The sequence below is a fragment of the Phoca vitulina genome, unplaced genomic scaffold (assembly GCF_004348235.1).
Source record: "Phoca vitulina isolate PV1807 unplaced genomic scaffold, GSC_HSeal_1.0 scaffold81, whole genome shotgun sequence".
NCBI lineage: Eukaryota > Metazoa > Chordata > Mammalia > Carnivora > Phocidae > Phoca > Phoca vitulina.
This window is the reverse complement of record NW_022589784.1, coordinates 852,116-878,327: the sequence shown is the minus strand read 5'-3', so window position 1 is coordinate 878,327 and position 26,212 is coordinate 852,116. Positions and strand designations below refer to the sequence as shown.

The window sequence follows — 26,212 nt, the reverse complement described above, 5'->3', positions numbered from 1 at the left end:
CAGCTCTGCCTCCAGGGACCTGGCCGAGGAGGATTTCTGAAAGGTGTCCTAGTGTGTCGGCTCCTGGCGGAGGCCAGGCCCCTCCCGGCCCCACCCCACCCGCACCCGCTTGGAAAGAGCCACCGGCGGCCGGGCGCGGTTCGACAGCTGGGTTTATTAAAGGTGCGCGTAAGACGCCTGGCTCCGCGGGTTCCTTCGGCCAGACGACGGCTGTGTGGTTAGTGGGGGCAGCTGGGGCTGTATTTACACAGGTCCTGTAGTGCTGCGGAGATGAGCAGAGACGCAGGGGACAGACCCAGACGGCCAGGCTCGGGCTGGGGGGCGTGTGGCCGCCAGCCGGGTGACAGGGGTGGGGGGCAGCAGGGGTGAGGTAATGCCACGCCAGCGGGTAGCCCCAAATTCACACCCAGCTAGTGGTGGTGTCCATCCGGCCCGGGGTCCAAAGTCCCAGGCCTGGGCTCCCAGGCGTCCCCGTCGGGCTTGCCCCAGGAGGGCTCCAGAGGCGGATGGGCCCTTCACGGTTCCCTTGGCAGGTGGCTCGGTTGGTCCTTCAGGTCCTGAGACCTCAGGCGTCCAGCTCCCGACTCGGGTTGATTGTCGGTGGCCGCCACCTGCCACCGCCTGCGCAGGCTGGATGATGAGGTGTGGCTATGCCCCCACGCGGGGGGCTGGGAAAGGCAAAAGTGGCTGCCGGGCGTGGACGGGACATGAGCCCCCGGGGTGCCGCCGAGGTGGAGCTGCCCTCCCGCCCTGCCTGTGGAGAGGATATGCCCGCGGCCAGATGGGCGGAGGCAGCAGCGAGGGAGGGTCCCGAAGCACAGGTCTCTCCCCCGGGCGTGGTGGTCTCTCCACTCACCCAAGAGGTAGCTCTGGGAGTTCTCCCCACGGCCCACGTGGGGGAAACTGAGGCACAGAGCGGCGGAAGCACTGCCCAGGGTCTCACAGTGCACGAAGCCGTGGGCCCCCATGGCCGGACGCGCTGGTGGTGGGTCCGCTGCTGCTTCCCCCGCCCCAGGCCGTCGCGGGAGCACCTGCCCTGTGGACATGCAAGCACGATGTCTGGCAGTCCCCAAACCCAGAAAGGAGCTTGGAGGAGCCCCAGTCCCAGCCCTCCAGGCTACAGTGGGGACCGGGACTGGCGATTTCTGAGAAGAGTCTGAGACACTCTGGTGTGTCCCCAGGGGCGGGCTGTGGCCGTTCGCAGCTGGCTCAGCCACCGTCACCACCTCCGCTGCTGGCCCCCCTGCCTCCTGCCCGCGGGCCCTCTCCGGCCGGGCCCCGGCTCCCGTCGCACGGGACGGGGCGTTGGTGATGCAACATGACGGCAGCAGGGTGTCCGTGGGGTCTGGGATCAGCACGGCTCACGAGGGTTTCCCGTGAGGACGGTCAGCCACAGGAAACACTTCGGGTAATGGGGCGGGACAGTGGTGTCTGCGGGTGGGCCTCGCCACGGCGCGCCTCCTCCAGAGAAGGGACTTAGGTGGCCGCGTCCTGTCTGCTCTAACAGCATCGGCTCGGGGCGGGCAGTGGTGCTCGGGCGCGGCGGCTGTCCTAGCAGACCCGCTTGCCGAGAGCAGCTGCTCCCCAGAGCCTCCGTGTGCAGGAAAGAGGTCGTTGGCTCTTTCTGCAAGGAGGTGCCCTTGGAACTGACCCCGAACACGTGCGCGCACGGCCCCTGAGCAGCCTGGCGGGGGGAGGGGAAGAAGTGAGGCCTCGGGGTTCACCGACCCTCCGTCTGTCCGAGTCTAGCACCCGGTGGTCAGCATCCCCCGCGCCCGCCGCTACGGTGCTGTCCTGAGGCGGAGATGGTGCACCTGGCGCGGAGCCCGGGGAGCCCAGCGCTGTGTGTGTGGGGAAGGAGAAGGGAATCGAAAAGCCGGGCGGCCGCCTTTGGGGACATCCCTCCACACACTTCCTCCCACAGGTGCGCTCGCAGACCCTGGCGTCGTCCCAGCACCCGCACACCCCCCCGGAGGGTCGCCTTGTGACGTGCATGGACCTCCGTCCCACGGCACCGTGCCCAGCTCCGGGGCCTCCCTTCCCCCAGCCAGGGCTCCGTCTGCGCCTCCCGCTGGCGCACCGGCCCATCCCTGTTCGTCCAGGCCGCTTCGACTCCCTAGGCGGCACTGTCGGGGGCGGGGGCTTTGAGTCGGGCTCAGCCGCTCCCTGCCCCCACACTCCCCAGCTGGGGCTGAGAAGGCAAACAAACCCACAAAGCCATCATTAACCAATTACCGGGCCTCCAAAATTACAGGCTTTGTCCCCGTGTAGGCTGGCCCCCAGCTGGCAGGCGCTTGCTTAATGGGGCCACCCTCCCCAGCCCCGTCCCCCACCTTGGGCGGGCTCTGTCACCTCCCTGCGGCTCCTGACGTGGGAGGGGCTCGCTGAGGCTTGGGCCCAGCGGAGCTCGGGGCCCTGGAGCGTGCTGCAGAGGGTGGCCCAGGCTGGGAGGGTGGTCTCTGCGTGGGGGCCAGGCTGGGGCCACTCCAGGCTGGGACTGGAGGTCCAGCCGGCAGCCCCGTTCCCTCCAGAGCCCCCACAGCACGGAAGCAAGCGTCTATGCGTGAGATGTGAGGCCAGTTCAGGCTGCAGTGGGGCTCCAAGGGCGCGGGCTCTGGTGGGTAGATGGACCGTGGGACCACCCTCCAGGCAGCCAGACCAGCCCTTGGCCAGGAAAGGATGTTCTAGAAGGCGGGCCCTGGCCACTATTCCAGGAGGCTGGCGGGGGCAGCGGTGGGGGCTTTCTCTGCAGCCAAGTCAGTGGTGGCTGCCACCATGGGGCTGGGCACATAGTTGAAGGGGGAGACACGGGCTGAGCGGCTGGGGGAGCCATGCCGGCTGGCAGGAAAGCCCCCTGCAGCCACCCCCAGGCCCTCATGGACAAAGGGAGCAGAGGTGGGTGCCTTGGTGGGACCGGGCCCGTCCACATCGCTGCCAAGGAGGGCAGTGGGGCCGCTGACCGGGGCCTGGGGGGGGGCCCCTGCTTTCCAGGCTCGGAGACGTGCTGGAGTTGGTCTTAGCGGCAGCAAAGTCCTCCGTCTGGACCACGGCATCGCTGGTCTTGCGCTGTGGGGGGCCGCTGGGGCCCTCCTCGGACGGGGCGCCCATCAGTGGCAGGGCAGTGGCGGGCAGCGTGCTCCGCAGGATGTGTGGAACGTCCTCGTCCCGGATGCGACGCCACGTGGTGCCCGGCGCCGCCACCCTTGGCAGCGGCCGGGCCTCCCCAGCGCTGCTGCGTCGGGCAGCGTCGGTGGTGGGCCCGGGGGCGGCCGCGTCGGGCCTGCGGGCCACGCTGATGTGCGGCAGGGAGGCGTAGCGCTTGACCGTCTCGGGCCGTGGGGCCGGGGTGCGGACAGGCAGGCGGGACGGACTCTCGGAGCTGGGGCGCCGGGCCGGCCGCTCGCTGGGACTGGGCCTGGCCATGGGGGCTCGCTGGGGGACCAGAACCTGCCGGGGGGTTGCCCGCAGCTCGTCGCAGCGTGAGGAGCACAGGAAGACGGCAGGCAGCGCAGGTCGACTGCGGCGGGGTGAGCCGCCCTGGGAGGCGGGGGGCGCAGCCTCGGGGGCGGACAGTTCCGATCGGTGGCGGCGCAGCAGGCCCGGGGACTCCTTGATAAAGGTCAGCTGCCGCCGGAAACCCGAGTGGTCGGAGGACTCGCTGCCGCTGGAGCGGGCAGAGGCCACGCGCACCAGGCCCAGGCGGCCTCCTCGGGCGCCAGGGCTTCCTTCAGCTGCTGCCCGACCCCGGGGGCCTGGCTCTGGGGCTGCCCTGGCCAGGGGTGGCGGCCCCCGCCTGGCTGGCCTCTGCATGAAGGGGATCCGCACAGGTGACTTCTGTGTCTTGTGCTGCTTGGACAGCAGGGCCCGTGTGGGTGTTTGGGGCACCAGAGATGCCCCGGGGCCGGGGAGGGGCCCTGCGGCCTGGGCGCCTGGGGGCGGCCTCCTCGTAGGGGGCTGGGAGGCCGGAGAGGCCGGGGAGGAGCCGGATGAGGGGGCCTTGGCCAGGCGGGCGGGCGGTGTGGCGCTCCTCTGGGGAGGGCTCCGCGCTGCCAGCTCCGAGATCTTGCCTGGCCGGTGCAGGCTTCGAGACCGCTGCTGCCCAGGGCTGGGGGTTTTGGCGGGGGCTGCTGGCTGCGCAGGACTCGGGGGTCCCATCTTCCTTGGTGCCATGCGGGGGCCAGCGTTGCCTCTGGGCTGGGCCCGGGGGGCCGGGCTGGGCACATAGATCACGGTCCGTCCCCGGAGCACGGCCGGCGCCCTGCACGCGGCCTTCTGAGCACCGCGCAGCTTCTCGGGGCCACCGGTGCTGTGCTGCGCCAGGGCCGGGTCCCGTTTCTCCGGCCTCGCGGTGCTGCCCGCCTGGCCCCCCGGCTGCAGCCGCCGTCCCTTCCTGTGCAGGGGGGGCTGCAGGGTGGAGCTCCCGGACAGCCCAGACCCGGACAGGATCGAGTCAGACCCAGACGAGGCCTCGTGGGTGGCCGCCGCCGCTGCCTGGTGCAGCCACGTGACAATGGAGTTGGCGCCCTCCTGGATGGCACGCCACTCGACGCTGTCAAGGTCTGAGGCATGGTCTGAGCTCGCCGCCTCGTCCCCGCGCTCCCGGGGCGCCTCTGCTGGCCGCTTGTCTGGCTGGGCAGCCTGGGGCTTGCGGCGCCGTGGGCCTGATGCCTGCAGCCGGCGCCTGGGCACCGCGGAGCCAACGCAGCGCCGGAGCAGGCCCGTCTCCGCCCGCGGGCTCGGGGGGCCGTTACGCGCACCCCCAGTGCCTGGCACCTTGTTGGCCGCTGGCTGGGGAGCATGGGGCCGGCTGGCGGGGGGCGCCGGGGGCTCAGGGGGCTCAGGCTCGCTGAGGGAGCTGGCGGAGGAGCTCAGGGAGTAGCATGGTGGCGTCTCGTCGGCGATGAGGCTGGGCTGGGCGCGGGCGGCTGGCGTGGCCTTGGGCGTGACCTTGGGCAAGGCCTGCACCTCCTTCCTGCCAGCCTGGTGCTCTCTCCTTACTGCACGGGGGATGGCTGACGCCCGCCGCGGGGGCACCAGCGCCTCGGAGGGCTCCTCATCGGAGTCGTTGTCGTAGAAGCAGTACACGGCCTCCTCGGTGGGCGTCGTGAGGCACAGTGACTGCGGCGCCCCGTCCCTGCGCGCAGGGACGGGGCGGGGGCTGGCCCGGTCCGTGCAGGCGCTCGAGGGCCCGCGGAGGGGCAGCTCCAGCCCCACCCGGCTCCCGCCTGCCCCCCGGGCCTGCTCTGTGCTCCGGCCCGCGCCCCGGGCCCTGTGCCTATGGCCCGTGGCCTGCCCGGCCGGGGCCTCACGACCTGCGGGCTTCTGCCTGTCCGAATGCCCGCCAGGCGGGTCCCTGGTGGGTCCCTGCAGTGTCTCGTCACTGAGTGAGGTGGCACTGGAGAAGGTGACAGGTGTGCCCTCGGCGGAGTCGGTGCAGGAGTCTTCCACCCGGGCGGGGGCAGGCACCAGCATGTAGACGGGCACGGGCAGCGCGCGGCGGCCGGGCACCAGGGCCGAGGCCACCTTGCGGAGCCGGGCGGGCACCGCTGCCCCCAGGCACTCACGCAGCAGCTCCAGCTCCTGGTCGGCGGTGGCCGGCCCCTCAAGGCAGCCCCCAGCCTCGTCCCGCCGGCGGTGCCCAGCAAAGTGCAGGCCAGGTCCACCGCCGCCGCCGCCACCGCCACCACGCTCGGGGCAGGCCGGGGGCAGCAGCCGCAGCTCCACGTCCTTCTGCACGTAGTGCTCGTGCAGGGCCAGCGCGCTGAGGCTGGACGCACACGAGAAGTTCTCGTCGGGCTTCTCCACGGTGAAGCGCACGCTGCCCGCGTCCAGCTCGGACGGAAGCCGGCAGCGCTCGCGGCGGTCCGCGATGTCCAGGAAGCGCTTCACGTAGCTCTCCCACTGCAAGCTGAACTGGGTGCTCTCGCGCTCGCCGGGGGGCACGGGCACCAGCGGGGGCGTCTTGCTGCGGCTGGGTGGCATGGTCTGCCCGGGGCTGTCGGGCAGCTCGCTGGGGCTGACCGTGCCGCTGCCCAGCCCACTGCACGGGTCACTGGGGACAGAGCTGGCGATGGACGGGCTCTCGAAACTGCTCAAGGAGCTCACCGAGCTGCAGCGGCTCAGCACCAACGGTGTCTCCTGCACGCAGTTCTCCGAGGAGCTGGACGGCGTGGTGTCCTCGACCCCCAGGCCCCGGCCCCTCTGGGGTGCCGGGATGGCCACGGGCAGGGAGGCGGCCCCGGGCCCGAGCCAGGCCCCGTCCAGGTCTGCCTTGCCAGGTCCTGCCTCCTCCAGCCCCTCCAGGGACGAGTCACTGTCCAGGTCCCCGGCCTCACTGGGGCCTGGGCGGCCAGCCGAGGACAGCGAGGACAGGGAGCTGCAGCGGGACAGGCAGAGCGGCCCTGTGTCTGCGACCAGCTTCTCTGGCACCTTGCTCAGGCCGTCCGTGGGCGGCCAGGCCTGCTTCCGGGCTCCGGGGGCCAGGGGCCCCATGCCCGCCCTGGGGTGGCCCTCGAAGAGCGGCACGTGCTGGTAGGTGGGCGACAGCTTGATGGTGCGCACGCGGGCGTCGGCGGCAGAGCCGTCCCGGGATGCCGGCTCCTGGCTCCCCGGCAGATGGAGGTCCAGCCGGCTGGGCCGCACCTGGTTGCACGGGGGCCCCTCGCGGTGCTCGGTCAGCACGGCCAGCGGGCAGGGCCGTGTGTGCTCGCGGGGACAGCGCCCGTCACCGGTGCTGCCGCTGTTGAGACTGTCGTTGGAGAGGCTGGTGTGGGCGGCCTTGAGCCGCAGCAGTGGGTGGGCATGGCCGCCAGGCTCCGGCCGCCTGCCCTCGGGCCGCCGGCAAGGGGAGCAGGACTGGGCCCGGCCTTCGCGCGGCACCTCCTGCCCGGGGTCCCCAGAGCTGAGGCTGAAGCTGTCGTCAGACGAGGTGTGCAGGGCAGAGATGTCCTCCACCAGCCGGTCGATCCGCGCCACTGCCAGCGCCAGCTTGGCCTTGGCCCTGGCCGCCACGGCCGCCTCCCCGCCGGCCTCCTTCTCCGCCTCCGGGCCGCCGCGGCGGGCGGGCGGGGCGCGGGCCAGCGCCTGCCCCTGCAGGAAGGGGCTCCCCAGGAAGAGCGACAGCACGGCCGGGCTGGCAGGCTCCGCGGTGGCGGCTGCCGCGGCCAGGGAGGGCGCCTCGTCGTCGTCAAAGCAGCCCGAGTCCGAGGCATAGTCCCGGGCCAGCCCGTCCAGGTGCCGCAGGGACGGCAGCGGCTTCTTGGAGGCGGCGTCGGCCTCGGCCTCGGGCAGGCCCTGCTTCTCCAGGTGGTCGAGCGCCTGCGCCAGGTGCCGCGTGTCCAGCTCGGCCTCCAGCGCCCGCTGCTTGCGCACGTACAGGCTGGGCGCGCACGCGCCGGGGGAGACGGCCGCGGCCGGGCTCTGGTACTTGGCGGGCCGGTGCGCCAGCAGGTTGCGCAGGGCGGCGGCGCTGCCCATGGCGATCATCTTGTGCTTGGAGTGCACCAGGTTGCGCAGCATGCCCACGGCCCCCAGGTCCCACAGCAGCTCCTGGTCGCGCGGGCTGCGGGCGGACAGGTTCCAGAGCGTGCCGCAGGCGTTGCTCACGATGGTCAGGCTGTGGGACGTCAGGTGCTGGAGCAGCGTCTGCAGGCAGTTGTGGTCCCGCAGCACCTGTCTGCAGGGGGCGGGGGCGGGGGCGGGGGCGGGGGCGTCAGGCCAGCGCCGGCCCCGCCCCGCCCCGCCCGCCGGGACTGGGGGCCGGACTTAGCAAACACCGAGACAAGGCGCCAAAGTAACTTTACATTTCAGAAGACGGAATACATATTTACTAAAATACACATATTAAAGGGCGCCTGGGTGGCTCAGTTGGTTAAGCGTCTGCCTTCGGCTCGGGTCATGATCCTGGAGTCCCGGGATCGAGTCCCGCATCGGGCTCCCTGCTCAGCAGGGAGTCTGCTTCTCCCTCTCCCGCTCCCCCCTCTTGTGCGCTCTCTCTCTCAAATAAATAAATAAAATCTTTTAAAAAAAATTAAAAAAATAAAATAAAATATACATATTAAAATAATAAATTAATACTATCTTTTAATGTAAAGTTGACTTACTTTATCTCATTTTAGCATAACCACATCTGGTAATATTTCGGATATACTTACACTGAAGGCAAGTCTTATCTGTTTTTAAAAATGCTAAGTATTGTTAATTAGCAGTATTACTTAGTAAATAAATGTTTTATTGACTTTAATAAATAAAATCTTTAGCACAAGTATAGCCCATGCCATATTTGGGATATACTTACACTAAAAATAAATGTTATGTATTTTCCTACATCAAAAACATTACTGATTATCATCTAATAAATACTACTTTATTTTGATAAGGGATGAGTACTTATTAATACTATTTATAAAAAATTTAATAAAGAATAATTATTTATAATTATAATTATTATTTAGAAAGTAATACATATTTGTATTTTAATAAGTTAGTTTAAATTTTAGTATAAGTGGGCGCCTGGGTGGCTTGGTTGGTTAAGCTCAGGTCATGATCCTGGAGTCCCAGGATCGAGTCCCGCATGGGGCTCCCTGCTCGGCAGGGAGTCTGCTTCTCCCTCTGACCCTCCCCCCTCTCATGCTCTCTATCTCATTTTCTCTCTCAAATAAATAAAAAAATCTTTAAAAAAAATAAATAAAATTTAGTATAAGTATACCCCAACAAGGTTTGGGATACACTTATGCTAAAAAATTTAGTCCCTAGGGACCAGTCGGGACGGTCCGTTCTCAGCACAGAGCAAGGCTTGTTCTCGGTTCGCAGCAGAGTGGGCTCTGCCCTCCCAACCCCGAACTGCACCCCGGCGTCCACCTCCCCGCAGTGCCCGCGCCCCACCCCCTCCTCGTGCCCCTGGCTGCCGCGACCTGGGAGGGGCTGACCTGTAGTCCTCGCGGGTGGCGATGAGGCTGGACACGTTGCGCAGGATGCCGCCGCCGCTCTCGATGATGGCCAGGGAGTTGCTCTGGCACTTGTAGGTCAGCGTGCTCACCAGGAAGCCCAGCGCGCCGTCCACCTGGCAGATGGCCGCCTTGTTCTCAGTGCTGTGTGCTGACAGGTTCCACAGGGCGCTGAGCACGCTCTTCAGGGTGGACTCCTGGACACAGAGCGGGGGAAGGAGGGGGTCAGCCCCACCCACGCCGCCCTCCCCGTCAACGTGTGCACAAAGGGCTGGGAGGAAAGGCACCCAAAGGACCTTGAGATGCAGGGTTAGAAGCCCCCGGTGTGGACCACCTGCTATGCGGTGCACTGTTTGGCTTGATTTCCCCCAGAGATGGGGAACTCACCCCCTCCCGCAGGTCTCCCTGCCCTGTGGCTGGCACTGAACAGCCCTGGCCGCTCCCTCTTCCCGCGGCCGGGGTGAGCCCCTCCCGCCCCCAGCCCCAGCTCCAGCTGGTGCCCACCTTGGAGGCTCGCAGAACACACTGCATCAGAGCAGTCATGCTGCCGACCTCCCTCAGCACCTTCTTGCTGTTGATGTCGGCCCGCCAGGACAGGTTGCGCAGGATGCTGGACACCACCTGGGCCGGGGCAGAGAAGGGGCAAGGTGGACCTAGGGCCCAGGCTCCCATCCTCCACCCCTGCGCCAGGCGGGGCTGGGGACAGATAGGACGCCCCTCACTGGAGACCCACCATACCCAGGGGAGAGGGCGCCTTGCTGGCAGAAAGGCCTCAGGCAGTGGGACACCCTGCAGGGCGCTCCTGGCGCCACGGCCCACGCCAGCCAGGTACCTGGTGGAGCTCCTCGCTCTCGGAAGCCAGCTGGGCCACAATGGCCTCCATGCAGCCCCGGCGGGCACACAGCGTGGCCTGTTGGTGTGAGAGAGGGAAGTCCTGTCATGCCAGGCGGGGCAGGGGGCATGAAGCAGACCACCCCCACCTCCAGGCTCCCTCCTCTGCTCACTGAGCACCTACTGTGTGCTAGAGCCCAGCCCCCACCCTCACTGCCGAGTGTTGCGGGGGAGGGACAGCTGTCACCCTGTTGCTCCGTCGAGGAAACTGAGGCCCAGACCAGCACGGACACCCAGCCCCCCGGTCCAGAGGCCCCATTCTCGGCAGCATTGGCCCCAGAGCAGCCGACAGGATGGTGGCCTGGCAGATTGCATCCAGACACCAGCCTTCTGGGCCCCACCAACCCTCTCTGAGCTCAGTCTACCCGCCTGTAAGTTGGGGACAACTGTCCCCACCTCTCAGGGCTGTTTTGAGGCTGGGGTGAGGGAGAGGGAGGCGCAAACCGGGAGAGCGCTGACCCTGCCCCCCCTCTGGCCGGCCCCAGGCACCTTGTTGGCGACATCCCCAAAGGTGAGGTTGGTGAGGGTCATGCCAGCGTATCGGCGTAGGGCGAGGTTGAGCGGGTCCCGCGTCATCTTGTGCATCTCGTAGTCAACCTGCAGCAAGTCCGCTACGGCCTGCAGCCCACCTGTGGGGGCGCGGGGAGGGGCTTGGCGTGGCTGCGGACAGGTGGGGGGCCCTGCCCACTGCCGGGCACCCCAAACCACCCACCTGCCTTCTTCCCGGCCTCAGATGCCCTCTGCTCCCTCCCACCACACCTGCCCTGCTCAGGTCCCCCTCCCCAGCCTCCAGGGCTCTTCGCCAGCTCCCGGGCCTTTGCACGGCTGTTCCCTCTGCCCGGAATGCTCTCCCCTGCTATTTGCCCAGGTTCCTGTCTCTACTCCCAGCTCAAGTCACTTTCTCAGGGAAGTCCCCCAACATCCCACATGAGAATTCCCTCCGGACCACGAGCCACGGAGGGCAGGTTGTGGATGGCCCGTGCTCAGGAGCTACTGTGGGGGAAAACGAATCGGGGGAAATGGTCAGTATGGAGAGAAGGGAACACAGCAGCAACACAAGCATGAGAAGCCCCATCTCCACCATCTCCCCATCGCAACGATGATGGGGGCGATGCCAGCGTCCCTGGGGCAGGAAGTTAGCAGCACGCATCTAAAAACTTCCAAAGTACACCTGCCACATGTTCAAGCAGCATGGCTCACAGCGGCCGAAAGGTGGACACAGTGTGTCCGTCCACAATGCAACATTCCTCAGCCGCGAAAAGGCGGGACGCTCTGACACCTGCTACCGCATGGGTGGACCCCGAAGACTTTCTGCTTGAGGGTGTTTACGTGAAATAAGCCAGACCCTGAAGGACACATCCCGCAGGACCCCACTCCCAGGAGGTCCCCAGAGGAGTCCTGTCCACACAGACAGAGAGGAGAGGGTGGGAGCCGGGGCTGGGGCAGGGGGTGGGGAGTCCGTGCTTCGTGGGGACAGAGTCTCCGTGTGGGGAGATGGAACGTTCTGGAGATGGAGGGTGGGGGTGGTCGCACGACAGGGTGAGTGTGCTTCATGCCGCTGAGCTGTGCACTTAGAGACGGTTATGATGGCAAATCTTATGTACATTCTACCACAATTTAATTTCTTTGTAAGTAAGCTCTACACCCAACATGGAGCTTGAACTCACAACCCTCAGGTTAAGAGTCACACACTACTGACTGAGCCAGCCAGGCACCCCTAAAAATTTTAGTACATAATTATAAGTTATTTCAGGGGATGCTTCCAAGGCCTTTCACACTCCTGAACGTGGAAACCCCGCTGCTGGAAACCCACAGGAAGGACACGAACAAGAACAGGCAGACAGTGCTGTGAACTCAGCTGTGGGTGGGACCACCTGGCTAGGGGGTCCTGGCGGACATGGCATGCAAGTGTTTTGCCCTTGGGACCCCTGTATCCTCCAAACGTTTTTGAGGACCCCCAAAGAGACTCTGTTCCTGTGGGTGAGAGCTGTGCATACGCACCCTGCTGGAAATTAAAATGAAGCCTTTTTAAACCCCAGAACATACAGCCTGGTGGTCCTCAGAGTAGGAGCGTCTGGAAAACGCCCGAGAGAAGACCGGGGTGGGAGATGCAAATCACATTTTGTGTCCTTATCAAAAGAACTGCAACCTTGGGGACCTCTTAGAAGGGCCTCAGGAACCCTCAGGGGTCCCTGGGCCACACTTTGAGAACCAATTTCATATGAAATTGTGTGTGTCCATAGTCCAGGTGTTCAAGGTCAGAGGGGGATACGGTGCCAACAGAAATTCCCCGTGGCGGCCTCGCACTGGCTGGCGGGAAGCACAGCCCAGGGGCACTCGATCCTCCTGGGTTTAGACTGCGTTCTGGGCAGGCGTATGGTGCACGGAGCGGACCGAACCACCTCCTCCTCTCCCCCCACGACAGGAGAGCTTCAAAGGGAAGGTAAGACGCCACTGCCTGCGACCGGCTCCTAGCTACTGGGCACACGCGGTCTCCAGATTTGGGGTTTTATCTGGGTGGCTTGCTTCCTCCAGAGGGTACATTCCTAGCTGGGGGGGCGGGGCGGTCCTCAAAAGTGTGCACATTCGTAAAGTATCTGCTGGAGCCAAATGCCCCTCCAGATCACCTGCACTCGGGTGCCCCCCCTGGGGGCTGCGAGCACCCACTTCCACACAGCCAACCACAGGAACGGGGTCTACCCTTTGGGCGTTTTGACCACCTGCTGGGTGAGAAGTGTATCTCATTTTGTAATCACGACAGTGAAATTGAGCATATGGATGTGATGTTTGAGCCTTGCTATTTCTTTTTTCCATGTTTTGATTACTTGTATATGGAAAGAGATATAAGACTTGTAATGCCACAAACCTAAGATTTCACAAGGCCCACCCCCCCCACCCCCCCACCACTACGCGGTGACTCTGATTCCATGAATTAAATTGGGTCTTTCACCTTTACTCTTGGTTTCCTCAGCAAAGTCACCTCCCTGTTCTCTGAGCCCCAGCACCCTGGTGGCTAAAAGCCGGCTCTGGGTGCAATGGGGGTCAGCAGCCCCCCCCCCCCCCGCCAGTCGGGAGGCGGTGTGTAGTCATGGAGGAGGGAGGGGGCACTCACCCAGCTCGTTCATGGCACGGCGGTATTCCTCATCAAAGGACAGCTTCATCACGGCGCAGGTGGCCTGGCAGATCTGAGGCTCAATGGGCACCGGGGCTGTGGGCCACGGGGCGGGTCAGAGCCCTCCCGCTCCTGATGGGTCCCTGCCCCTCCCTGCCTTCACCCCACAGGCCTGCAGGGACCCCGGAGCTTTTCAAACCGCCGCCCGCGGAGCACATGGGGGGCCCTCCCAGAGCAGGGCGGCCTTACCACACCTGTCCAAAGCCGGGACAGAGGGTGCTGCCCACCCCCGGGATTGTCGAGGGGGATGACGCAGTGCCGGGTGCTAAGTACATTTTGGCAGCCTTTTTGTCATGTATTTGTAATGAGCTGTAAAGACTAGGAGTCTCAAACTCTGCACCCCGCTTGCAAGGGTTCCCCGGGACTTAGCCGAAGTCCCCAGAAGGCCTCGGCCGGCACGTGCTCACCGCCGCCGTTGCCGCCTCCATCGGCGCCGTCCCCGGCCTGCAGCCAGTCCCAGCACGTCTCACAGTAGGCCCGGATCTGCTCCAGCACGTGCAGGACGCGCATCTCCTTGCGCGCCAGGCCCTGGTCCGGCTGCGAGAAGACGATGTTGTGCAGCGCCGCGTTGGCGCGCATGCGCGCATCCTTGGCTCCCGGCGCCCCGGGGCTCCCGTTCCGACCCCCCGCGCCAGCCTCGGCGCCGTGCAGGATCTGCAGCAGCAGCGGCAGGCACCCCGAGCGGCGCATAGCCACGCAGCTCTCCGGCGAGCTGGACATCGCCAGCAGGGTGCGGGCCGTGTCCTCCTGGTCGCGCGTCGCCAGCATGGACAGCAACCAGAAGACCACCTCCACCTAGGCGGGCAGGGGGTGGAGTCAAGGTGGGGAACCCCGCCCAGCTCACCCGGCCCCAGCCAGGGGCAGCCCCGCACCCCCGGTGAGCGGCCCAAACACAGCGAGAGTCCTGCGACCCCAGCCCAGGAGAATCGCTTGCTCAGCCCGACCCCCCTCGCCCTGCATCCTCCCGGGGGCCAGCGCACACACCTGGCGAGGTGGATGGGAGGCGTCAGCCAGCACTGAGTGCCCCCAGTTCCGGAGAGCCAAACGCCCACCCTGTCGTCCCTCACTGGGTACTCCTGGGGTGACCTCCTGTGTCTAAGGCTAGAGTGTCCCCCCCCACACCCATAGGACCGCTATCCCCCACCCGCCTTACCGGCCTGAGACCACATGCTGGCCCTGCCGGTCTCAGCACACACCCCACCCAGGCTCGCCCTTCCACACCTGGGGACACTTTATGAGACGGAGGAGGGAGGGTCCCCCACATCTGACAGAGACGGGGGAGGGACCCATCTCACCATGCACCTCAACCCGGCTGGCTACCCACACCCCTCGCGCCTCAACCCACCCGCCTGGCCCCCAACAAACCTGGATACCCCCTCACCTTGCTGTTGCCCGGCTGAGGGACACCATCCTCAGGATGCGTGGGGACCTCGGGCTCTGGGTCCTCATCCACCGGCCCTGACTTCACCGCCAGCAGGGCCTGTGCGGAGAACGCCAGGCCCGGGGGTTCGACTGGGGAGCACCCCACGAAGCGCCCAGACCAAGACGATGTGGGTGGGGGCTACGGGCCCACTCCTGCACCCCGGGCAGGGCCCTGCCTGGACCCGTCACCACCCCGGGGCCCTGGCTCCACCCACCCCAGTACCTGGGGCTCGGTCTGTTGCACGCGGTCCTGCGCGGACAGCAGTTCCTGATCGATTTGCTCCAGACGCGAAGCGCGGATCTGAGCCCAGAGAAACGTGCACGCTGGGGCTGACCCCGCCCCGGCTCTGGCTCCGCCCACTCTCTGCTATGACCCCACCCACTGCCCAAACCACACTTTGACGTCTGACTCTGCCCTGGCCCCGCCCCTGGCTCTGATCCATCCTATTCCTCTATACGGCCCCACCCGCTCTAAACCCCGCCCTGTTACCTGACTCTGCCCACATCCCGGCCCCACCCATGGTCCAACCCCAACCCAGACTGACTCCACCCACTCCCTTCTTTGGCCCCGCCCACTCTCTGATCTCGTCCCGTCCACTGACCGAGGCCCGGGGCAAGCTCACACTCGGTTCCGCCCAGTGTCCGCCCCCTGCCCCCACCTTTCTCGGACTCTGCCCTCTGGGCCCGGCTCTGCCCTTAGCCCCCTCCGCCCCCCCCCAACAAAGGGCTCTAGCTCTGGCTCCGCCCCCTGAGCTAGACCCCGCCCACGGCAGTCCCTGCCGGCCGGGTAATGCGGACTTCCCCGCACCCGCTCCGCGCCCGGCCCCGCCTACCGCCTCACCTGCGCCCGCTGCACCATCTCGTCCGAGGTGCCGAAGCGCTCCTCCATCAGCGAGCGGATGTGCTGGGCTTCGAACTCCAGCTGCTGCCGGATCAGGTCCATCTGCATCGAGAACTGCTGGGGGGGGCGGGCCGCGGTGAGGGCGCGTCCGGGCCCGAGCCCCCCCACCCCCGGCCCCCGCCGGCCGCTCACCGTCTCCACGTGCGGGAGCTCGTCCAGGCGCTTGGACAGGCCCTGCAGTTGTGAGTAATACCAGAGCTTCTCCTTCTCCTCCTTCTCGATCTCGTTCAACAGGAAGCACCTGGGGGGGGGGGGGCGAGTCGGTGGGCGCAGCTCGCAGAGGGGGGGCCGTCGTGCATGCGGTGTTTGCCTTGATGTGTAATCACTTGTTTCAGGGACTGGGGTGGGGGGGGCAGAAAATTAATTCAAAGGAGAGAAGCAATTCCTTTATAAGTTCTGGTCCCCGGAGAAAGGCTCTGAGGGGGCTGTTCTGCCCCCAACACCTCTCCCGCACTTGCTAATCTCCCTCTAGCCTGCAAAGACCAAGTCAGGCTCAGGTTGCTCCAGGCCCAAGTCTCCCTCTGAACAACCCTGTGGGGAGACACTGCTGTTCCCATTGTACAGAGCTCCAAGGTTAGGCTCTGTGTCTTTTTTTTTTTTTCCTTTAAATAAAAACTTACTGACTTTAAATAATTTTGCCTATGTTCCATATAATTACAGGGCAGAAGTCTGAGGCTGGTAGGGGTTAGGAGACTCGCTTGAGGTCCCACAGCACAGCGCGGACAGGACTCCAAGCCGCTCCTGAACTGCCCCATCTGACTCCACACAACCCAGCTGAGCGGAGCTGGGCGCCTGGGCCCCGCTTTCCTCTGCTGGCCACGGGCCCAGGTTTCCTGGGCCACAGCCCCTCTCTCCACAAAGGCTGCCTTGAACCCTTCTGGCTCCAGTCCTGACCCTGGCAATGGACACAGCCCTGTCCCTGGCGAAGCCTGCATACTGGGGACCCCTGAGGGTATTTCCTGGGAGCCTTCCTCTTTGCGAGGAACGCCCCCTCCTTTGTCCTCCAGAGTCCACTGGACCCGGAAAGGGGGAAGACACGCCACAAGCAGCGGGTGTGGGCAGGGTCGACTCAGGAGGTGGGTGGGACGCATGCCGGTGGGCCAGTCAGGGGCCCGGGTGGCGGGGGCGGGGCTGGCTGCGGGCGGGGCTTCCCGCCGCCCGGGGTCTCTCACCGTTCCCGGTCCAGTTCCTCCAGCAGCCGGATGGTAGCCCGGCTCAGCTCCCCAAAGCTGTCCTTAGAGGGCCCAGAGCCGTGGACGGGACTTTCTTCCGGGGTTCGCGCAGCGGGCTCGGGGCCTAGGGCTGGGGGCTGGAACTTGAGGTTGTACAAGCTGGTGATGTCCATCTGCAGGGCTGTATGCGCATGGAGGGAGGGGGCGAGGTCGGTGCCGCTTCCTGCCCCTCCTCCTCCCAGCTCCCTCCGGGGGCAAGCTGGAGATTGCCCCAGTGTGCAGAGGGGGCCCCCAGGCAGGGCCCTTACCTTTCAGCTGCTCCAGGACCTCGGTCTGCCCCAAGGACACCAGCACTCCGGCCTCCTGTTCCAGCTTGCCTTGTAAGTGCTTCAGGACCTCCTAAGGGGGGCGGGAAAGAGCACCACCAGCATAAGCCCACTGCCTGGGCTGCCCGGGGCCACCCCCACCCTGAGATGCCCCAGCCGGGCCGGCCGGCCTCTAGGTCCAACCTCCTGGTGTTTGTGCCTGTAACTGCAGCCCCAGCCCCCGCCGCACCTTCATGCCGGATGTCTCCGTCTCTAGCTTGGACAGGTGGCTGGAATTGTCTTGCAGCTCCTGCCTCAGGTGGCTGTTCTCGGCCTTCAAGGCCTCCACCTGCCGCACCAGCTGCTCGTAGGGTGCCACGGAGCTCGCCATCTTCAGCTGCTGCAGCACCTGGGGCCACAGGTCAGAAGGTTCACCCGAGGGCCTAGGGAGGGCTGGCCCCTGATCCAAGTCCCAGCCCTCCCATCCAGTCCTGGGGTGAGTCCCAGCAGGAATGCCTGGTGTGGACCGCTGCAGGCCTGGCCCCGGACACGTGCGGCATGGCCAGTGGAGAGACAGATGGTGACAGATGTGGGCAGAGCCACGGGATGGACGTCGAGACACACGGCCCGAACGTGCCGCTTGGCCAGCAGACACAAATGCATGGCCGTCCTCACTGCCGGGCTCCCAGACACACATGCTGACAGCCCAGGCCCTGACCCACAGAAACGCAGCTGCCCAGAGGGCCTGGGCAGACCACCCGCTGGCCCAACCGAGGGACAATAAAAATGCTGTGCCTGCCAACAAAAAGCAGCTCAGAGAGCAATGGCCAGGCTGATGGTGGGACCCCCACAGCTGGACAGCCGGACAGACAGACCCAAGCCCGTCACAGTCACCCTGGGGGGCTAAGATCGGACGCCCCGCCCCCACCCCACCCCCACCAGCAGCTGGAGCCAGAGCAGCTACCTGCCTGGCCCGGCCCCCCTCCGGTCAGCCCTCTCCCGGCCCCTGCGGCCCCGGCTGCCCCAGGCCCCTTCTCCTGGCCTCTGCCACTGCCACCCCTTCTTTGTGTGTGGCGGTCCTTTCTCACCCTGGCCCAGCCTCCGCCCTCTGTCCAGCTGGCTGGCGGCCCCGCCTCTCTTGGCTAGGCCCTCCCCAGAGCTGTCCCACCTCCCTGCCCCCCTTCCCTCTTTGTTCCCTTCCCATCAGCACTCGCCCCCTCCCTCCGCCTTTGTCTGAGGCCCACCAATGGCAGCCCATCCTCTCCTCCACATCCTTCCTAGGAGCCCCCTCCCCAAATCAGCCAGCCCTCCCTTGCCCGCAGGGAGGTGCTTACTGCCCCCCTCACCTGGACACATGCATTCACTCACTCGCTCATTCACTGTCGTCCGTCTGCTCCTACCCACAGAACCCTCCCCACCCCACCCACCCTGGAGTCACCAAGGGCACGCTGGGCCTGGCGTAAGGGTGGGGAGATGGGGTCAGGCCATCCTAACCCATTGGAGGCCCTACTGTATGCCTGGCCCTGTCGTCCGACTTCCTGGTCACAGTCCTGAGCCTCAGGGACCACCATTAGGCTGTGCTCAGAGGAAGGAAGTGAGGCCAGGGGGCCACACGAGGCATGGCAGGAAACCGGCACTGGAAGTACTCAGGAGTCCAGGCGGTGCTTTCTGGCCTCGGTTTGCCCATCTGAGCCATGAGAAGAACTCAGTGTGCCGGCCCCATCCTGCAGGCTGATGAGAGGGTCAGGCGTGGGAGTGGTCATGGAACAGACCAGAAGTCACAGGGCGGGTGGGACAGTCAGAACGGGAGACGGTGTGTCAGGTAGGGAAGGCCAGCTGCCTGGGCACCAGAGCTTTCGCCTCCCACCCCAATAGTGATCCCACCCACGGCTCCGTCAGGGGTCCCAGAGCTGGGAGTCATGCCTGGGGTTGTGGCTGGATCCCTGGACTGGAGCTGTGTCCTGGCTGAGGCTCCCAGGCCGTGCCCCGCCAGAAAGCACTGGGTGAGGCACGTCACCCCTGCACACCCCTCCCAGTCCCTCAACCAACCTCGGCCCCCTCCCTGAGCCCCACCCAGGGCCGCCTCCCACCCCCCGTTCCCCTCATGGGTGTCTTCGTGGCTGTTCCAGGCTGAGCCTGAGATACCTTCACTCCCCCTGCATCTTCATCAGCCTGAGCTTGGCAGCAGGGCCACCCACCAGACTCCCCCCTCATCCCAGCCCGAGTCCCCAGCTCCACGCTCCCACCAGCCCCTCAAGCTTTGCCCAGCTGCACCCTCTCTCCCCCAGCTCCCCACACCCCTCCCATCCGCGCAGCCTCGCTGGCTTCCCACAGTCCACTCCTCATGCACAGCCAGAAGGAAGCTCTGAAAGTCACTGGTTGGACTCCATCCCTCCCCTGCTCCAATACCTCCCATGGCTCCCCAGTGCCCTCAAGGTAAGACCTGGTTCCTCCACATCCACCTGCAGCCACACAGCAGTGCTCTTCCGCCAGGCCCCTGCATGTGCAGTTTTCCACCCGGAGCACCCTTCCCGATTCCTGCCATCCCTCAAGGTGCAGCTTCCCAGGAAGCCCTCCTGCCTGCCCCTCAACCCCAGGTTGCGCCAGGGGACTCCCAGGAGCCTCCTTGGGAGCTCTCCACTGCAGAAGGGAAAGCACCAATAGCTGGGGGGTTGGTCTGATTGAGCAGTGAGTGGCCGAATTTCAGGGGAGGATGGCATAGATGTGGCCCAAAGAGGCCCTTCCTTCCCCTTCCTTCTATGCAAACCCCACTTTACAGAGAGGGAAATGGTTGTCCAGGGAGGTGTAGCGCTATCCCCGAAGCACACAGCAGGCCTGCCTGCAGACTGGGGGCCACCAGAGGGTTGAACCCCGTGAGTGGGTGTGTGCGTGGGGGTAGCAGCAGCGATGCAGGGGCCCCCTCCCTGGCTCTCAGTTTCCCTTCCGGCTCCACCCTGGAGGAACGGAGGCTCCGGAGTGCGTGCTGACAGGTGAAGCAGAGGAGGGGATGGAGGCCCCCAGCAGAGGCGGAGGACGCGCCCCCTGCCCTCCACCCAGGGAAGCGCGCCGCTTACTTTATCTCACTCGGGCTGGGCTGTCGGGGGCGCCGCGGGGCGTGGGCTCCGGGGCTCCGGGGTCTCGGCGGCGCAGGCAGAGGGCTCTGGGGCGGACAAAGCCCGGTCCCGGCCTGGCCAGGCGGCGCCGCCGCTCCTGGAGCTGGGCGAGACCACCGCGAGCGAGCGGGGGAGGATGCGGGATGCGGGATGCAGGCCCCGCGGCCAATGGCGGCGCGGGAAGACGGACTGGTGCCATGGCAACAGCCAATGGCGGCCCGAGGGCGGGGACCAGCGGCGGCCGCGGGACGTAGCGCCTCCGGGCGGGTTCAGGGGACTGCGTGTGCAGAGAAGGGGGGGTGAACCCCCTCCAAGGGACGGGGGCGCCCCGAGGTCTAGGACCCCGTGCCCCCCGCCCCCCCCCCCCCGCTCCAGAGTCTTAAGAACCTCCCGCGGCTTGATCCGGAGAATTTGAGAGTAAAACATCCAGTCTTGGATGTTACATCAGAATTTGGGGGGTGGGGGGCAGGAGCCAGGCCAGCCCCTCCGCACGGATCCAACCAGGCCTTGTGCAGATGGGTGAGGGCGGGGCAGGGCTGAGGATCCAGGCTGGACCCCCCACCCCCCAGCTCCTGCCACCAGGGAGGGTCATGGCTGGCGTGAAGGGCTGAGCATGGGGGATGGGCGGGCATGCTGCGAAGCACTTGGGACCCTGACATTTCTCACTGTCTCCCTGGCAGAGCTTCTCCGTGGGCATCTGCCATGACTCCTGTCCACCCCCATATCGCTCGGTCTCTTTCAATCTCTGTCTCCCTGTGTCTCTGTCTCTCATCACGCTCCTATTTCACCCTCACAGAAGGGGAGGCAGAGGAGGGGGGACCTGGGGTCCCAGCTGCGGCCAGGCCTTACTGCCCAGACACATGCACGCCCGAAGGACGAAGGAGGCTCTGGGCAGGAGACGGGGTTTAGGGGGCCTGCCTCTGTCTTTCCTGGCTGGGAGGCCAGGGCAAATCGTTTGCCTCGAGAACCTGTTTCCCCCTCGGTAAGATGGGGAGGTGGCTGCAGCCTCACTTAGGGCTGGTGCAAGGAACGACAGGACAGGCAGCCAAGGGCACGGGGACCACACTGTTTTCTGTTGGGTTTACTGCAGGAGGTCTCGTGTGCCCGTCCTGGGCTAGCAGTGCTGGGGGCCCTCAGAGGAGCCTCCAGAGCCAGACACAGCAGTCCCCAGCCCATGGGGCTTGAGGACGGGGTGCAATGGGCAAGGGGGATCTTTCTGGAAGCTGGGAAGGCTGCAAAGAGAAAGGGACACGGGTGCTTGGCCTCTTCAGGATGAATAAGAGTTGGCCATGGAAGCAAGGAGGGGAACAGCATTCCAGGCTGAAGGAACAGCATGTGCAGTTTCTGGAGCTGAGATCAAAGCCCTCTCAGGGGATGTGGGTTTCTGGTGGGGCTGGATCAGGTCGTTATGAGGGGTTTAGAGCAGGGGCAGTCCCCTGGAGGAGTCATGGGCTGAACTGACCACAAAGAGCAGGACAGAATGGGCAAAGCTGGAATGGGGGTGGGGAAAGGACAGAGCCCAGGGCCCCAGCTTTAGCTGTACCTTGATTCCCCTGCATGACCTTGCGCCTATCTCTCTCTGGCCTCAGTTTCCTGTTTTGTTGGCTGGGAGGTGGGTTGGAGAATCCTTGCCTGCAGAGAACTACATCTTACCTCCCCCACCCAGTCTCAGAGGTCACTGCTCCCCAGGCCCCTCTCAGGCATAATCTTAGAGTGGTCTAATGGCCAGCCTTGTCCTCATACATATGAGGACACTAAGGCTTAAGCCAGGAAGCACCCTGCTGGAGTTCACTCATGAGCCTCACCAGCCCTGGGGCCTGGAAGGCTGAGGGCACACAGGACTGAGACCCCAAGGCAAGATGCCCTTGTCCCCAAGACCCTGGAACATCATATCTCTGACAGCCCTGTCCCTCCTCCTCGAAAGTCCCTGACCCTCTGAATTCTTGAGCCACACATTCACGCATCACTGGAAATTCGAGAACCACAGAGACTTGGGAAACCCCACAGCACCCCAGGACCCCAGTCCCAGTCTTGGGGGAATGAAAGAGACCCCCCAGCGTACAGTACCCAGGCCTAATGGGGGATCCTCCCAGGTACCCTCCCTGGGACCCTCTGTGCTCCCTACCGCTGCTGGGCTCTCAAGAGGAAAGTTGCATCATGGGGCTCGCTCATCCCCACCCTCACCCTGAGACCGTCCCTTCCCCCCGCCCCCACCCCCATCCCAGCGTCTGGCCAGCACACAACACAGTCACTCACAGAGGGTCTTTGAGTTTTCTGAGCCTGACCTCAGCGTCAATCCCCACTTGATGCCCCGCCCTTTTCCACTGACCCTCCGCTATGCTAGGGGCTGGGGGTAGAACCTGAGGTGTCCCCCCCACTCAGAGCTGGGGTGGGGCAGAAGGAAGCAGGAAGGCACCAGGTTGTCATACGACCAGAGATGGAGCGCGGACTAGGGCCCTGACGGGTGAGGAAGGACTGCCACTAGAGATGGGGGATTGGTGGGGCCGTGCCCCCGAAACCCGATCCGGGGTGGGGCGCCTGACAGGATTCTGGGCCTCAGTTTCCCCGGGCGGGAAGGGGGAGAGCGAGCGTCCTGTCAGTACCGCGGACAGCTCCCCCATCGGCCTCCAGGCCCGGTCCTCTGCAGACGCCTCCACCCGGCGCTCAGGCCCCAGCCCTGCTGAAGACGTGACCTTGGCCTCCTCGCTGCGCCCCCAGCCTCAGTTTCCTCTTAAATTGGGGATGTTAGAGCCGCAGGGTTCAGAACGATTACAGAGGCCAGCAAAGAGCTCGGGCCCGGTGGGATGCATACTATGAACCTCAGCGTCGGTGAATGTCGGAGTCGGCCCTACGCTGGGAGCCCAGAGGGGAAACTGAGGCAGTAAAAGGTGCAGGGCGTGGCCCGGCCCCTACCCGCCTTGTACGGGACGGACCCTCGGCAGGACGGTCCCCCGTCGCAGTCCCCCCGCCCCAGCTGCTCTCTGTGTGCGCGCAGTGGGGAGGGGTCGGGTGGGGGGGTCTCCCTCGGAGACCTGGAGCTGGGCCCGGCGAGGCCGCGCTTGCGCAGACCCGGGGTGGGGGATTCGCTGCGACGCGGGGGAGGGGCTCCCAGCCAGGCGAGCAGCCTGAAGCAGTTTCCCTGGCAACGGTCTCCGCGGCAACTGCGCGAGACCCCAGACCCGTCAAGCCTCGTGCGCGTATCGGAGCGCCCCCCACGCCCTACCTGGTCCCCGAAGAAGGCCGAGTGCAGCAGGCTCAGCAGCCCCAAGAGCCCCATGGAGCCGCGGCCGCCCCGGACCAGCCCGCGCCCCGCCCTCGGCCGCTCGGGTAAGGGGGGGGGGAGGCACGTCCGAGACTCCCTGCGCCTGCGCGGAGGGACTGCGGGGAGGGCCCGCTCCGCGGGGCCGGGGCGGGGACTCCTGGGCAGGTGGGGCGACCAACGAGCGGGTCTGCGGGACTTCGCCGGAGGGGGGGCGGGAGTCTCGCGGGACTGAGGCCTCGGAAGAGGAAGGTGGGGGCCTGGAGAGGGGTGGGGGCGGAGGAAGAGCGGGGAGGGGCTCACCGCGGGGCTGGGAACCCGGAGCGCGAGGGGTCCCAAGGAGAATGGAGCTTCGGAAGGATGGAGGGAGGCGCCGCCCTGCGGCCGCAGTCGGCTGCCCGCTGGGACAGTGGGCCCGCAGCAACCAGGCTCGGGCTGCGCGCTCAGGCCGTTAGCCATTCAGCGAACATTTGCCGCGCGCCTCCTGTTTGCCGGCCCCTGAGCTGGGCGCTGGCTGCGGAGGGGCTTGTTGGCCCACAGTACACGTAGACAGCATCCACTGAAGTCCTTTAACCAGCATCCATCGAGCACCTGCTGTGTGCAACAGTCAAAACCCTGCTCGAGGGAAACGGCACACCGGGAGGAGAGGGAATGACAGTAAGTTGGCTGGCGGTGAGCGCGGAAAACAGCAGGGAGGTGAGGGCGTGGAAGGCTGCGGGGAAGGGCACTTGACAGACCCGACGAAGAGCGTCCCGGCACGAGGAACAGCCAGCGCAAACGGAGGAGGCAGGCGGGGACGAGGTGTGTGAGGGAGGGGTCGTGCAGGGTCCCGTGGACGTGGGAGGCCTTGGGCCCTTACTCGAGGGACCTGGGAGCCCTGCAGGGCTGCGGGCGGAGCAGGGACCGGCCCGACTCGGTGCTCACCGGCGCCCCCTGACGGCAGCGGGGAGAACAGGGCGGAGGGCACTGTGCTGGTCCAGGAGGGATGAGGGTGGGAGGTAGAGGGGAGTCCCGGAGGAGCGTTATTAGGAACTGTGGTAAGTCCCGGAAAAGCAAAGAACAAGCAGCAAGAATAGAAGGGCGCTCCCTTGGCCTCTGCAAGCAGGTGCCGTGAATCAGTGGTAGGGTACTCGGGCAGAGGGCACAGCCCATGCAAAGGCTGGGAAGTGAGGACCAGCGGGGGGAGGGGGTGGATGCAGGCCAGCAGGGTCTGGTGGGACACTCGAGGACTCCGGGCGCTGTTCTACTTATTTCAAATTGATGAACAGGTGAGAAGGTAGAGAAGGGGCCAGATGCAGGACAGGCTCCCAAGGCAGCTGGCCAGCTAGGCGGGGTGTCCAGGCAGAGCCCTGGGGTGAGAGCTGCCTCTGACTGAGGTAGTGGGGATGGCAGGCAGGTTGGGAGAGTCAACTCTGGGTGTGGGGGCTGCAGCCCAGTGCAGCTGGACCGGAGGATCAGACTCAGAGGGCACAAAGGCAGGAATGGAGCTGGGAGGCCTGAAGGCAGAGCCTGGGCCTAAGGCCAACAGATTAAGCAGGATCCTGCCCCACAGCCGGACGCCTAGAGTGCCACCTGATGGCTGGGGTGTAGGTCTCAGTAGGAACCGTTCCTTCCGCTTGGAACACTAACAGGCATTGTCCCCCAATCATACCTAACTGGTTAATATAAATTTAAACTGCATTAAAATTAACAACGGTATAACCACTGACCACTCCCACCCTGAGCCCACTAAGGTGGCCTGTGGTGGCCATGCTGGAAGCTTCCAGTGAGGGTTAAAGGCCCTGAAGGTGGGAGACACCAATGCTGCTGTCCCAGGGAGGGTCCTGCTTGTTTTTATACAACACAAGAAACTGTTAGACAAAGGCCCAGTGGATTTGGTGCAGGCCAGTGGTGTGAAAGCACGGATGGTGGGCCCTTCAGTCCCAGGGCTGCCCACTCCCTCGAGCTGAGCGGGCACCAACCCCCAGCTGGCATTCACTGCCATTATTCCCATGCCCCTCAAGAGGAGGACCTCAGACACCTGTCTGCACGTGCCTTTTATCCCGCACATGGACCCAGTGGCCTAAGAACTGTCCAGTTGTATGGCTTTTCATGCTCAGGATCAAAAACCACTTTCCAGGGAAGGCACACATTTGCCTTTGGGTATTCTTCTCCCCCTTGCCAAGCTTATGTAGAAAATGTTTCTTCTATTCAATTTCATTCAATTATAAAAATTCCAGGGGCACCTGGGTGGCTCAGTTGTTAAGCGTCTGCCTTCGGCTCAGGTCATGATCCCAGGATCCTGGGATCGAGCCCCGCATCGGGCTCCCTGCTCAGCAGGGATCCTGCTTCTCCATCTCGCTCTGCCTCTCCCATACGCTTGTTCTCTCTCTCAATAAAATCTTTAAAAAAAAAAAAATTCCAAAAAGGGGCACTTGGGTGGCTCAGCCGGTGAAGCGTCTGCCTTCAGCTCAAGTCATGATCCCAGGGTCCTGGGATCGAGTCCCGCTGGGCAGGGAGCCGCCTTCTCCCTCTGCCTGCCACTCCCCCTGCTTGTGCTCTGACAAAATAAAACAAAACAAGCCCTAATTTTAAAAATTCCAAAAATAAAGATGAAAACAGGGAAGCAAACCGTAAGAGACACTTAATTCTAGGAACAGGGTTGCTGGGGGGGGGTTAGGGGTGTGGGAGGGGGTAACTGGGTGATCGGCACTAAGGAGGGCACATGATGGAATGAGCACTGGGTGTTGTATACAACGGATGAATCATGAAATTCTACCCCTGAAACTAGTAAAACCTCCAAAGATAAGACAACTGAGACCACAGGGAGCCCTCACCTTCCCCTGGGCCGGGTGAGTCTGAGGTCACACAGGCCTCTGCAGCTCCCAGGGACGGCTGTGTGCGTGGGGTCCACCCGTCTCTGCAGGCAGCAGCTCTGACAAAGGCCTTGAGACCACGAAGCGCTGGCCTGCCCGTGTCCCATCTCACACCCACCAAATCCGCAGAGCGGGCTGGGAGTTTCTGGTCCACCTCTCCGCAGTCAGACCAGGGTC

At 64.8% G+C, this 26,212-nt stretch overlaps 1 protein-coding gene across 1 annotated transcript; it reads right to left on the bottom strand.

Moving 5' to 3' along the window:
* Positions 1-134: 134 nt before the first annotated feature.
* On the bottom strand, positions 135-23,273 carry APC2 (APC regulator of WNT signaling pathway 2). The gene is given in 16 exon segments (XM_032394509.1): positions 135-2,978; positions 2,980-7,675; positions 8,928-9,142; positions 9,450-9,566; positions 9,778-9,855; positions 10,326-10,465; positions 12,949-13,044; positions 13,416-13,803; positions 14,390-14,488; positions 14,654-14,731; positions 15,272-15,385; positions 15,464-15,572; positions 16,504-16,684; positions 16,812-16,902; positions 17,059-17,217; positions 23,145-23,273. Coding segments are annotated over 16 exon segments (6,888 nt in total). The 5' UTR covers positions 23,199-23,273; the 3' UTR covers positions 135-2,705.
* Positions 23,274-26,212: the final 2,939 nt, after the last annotated feature.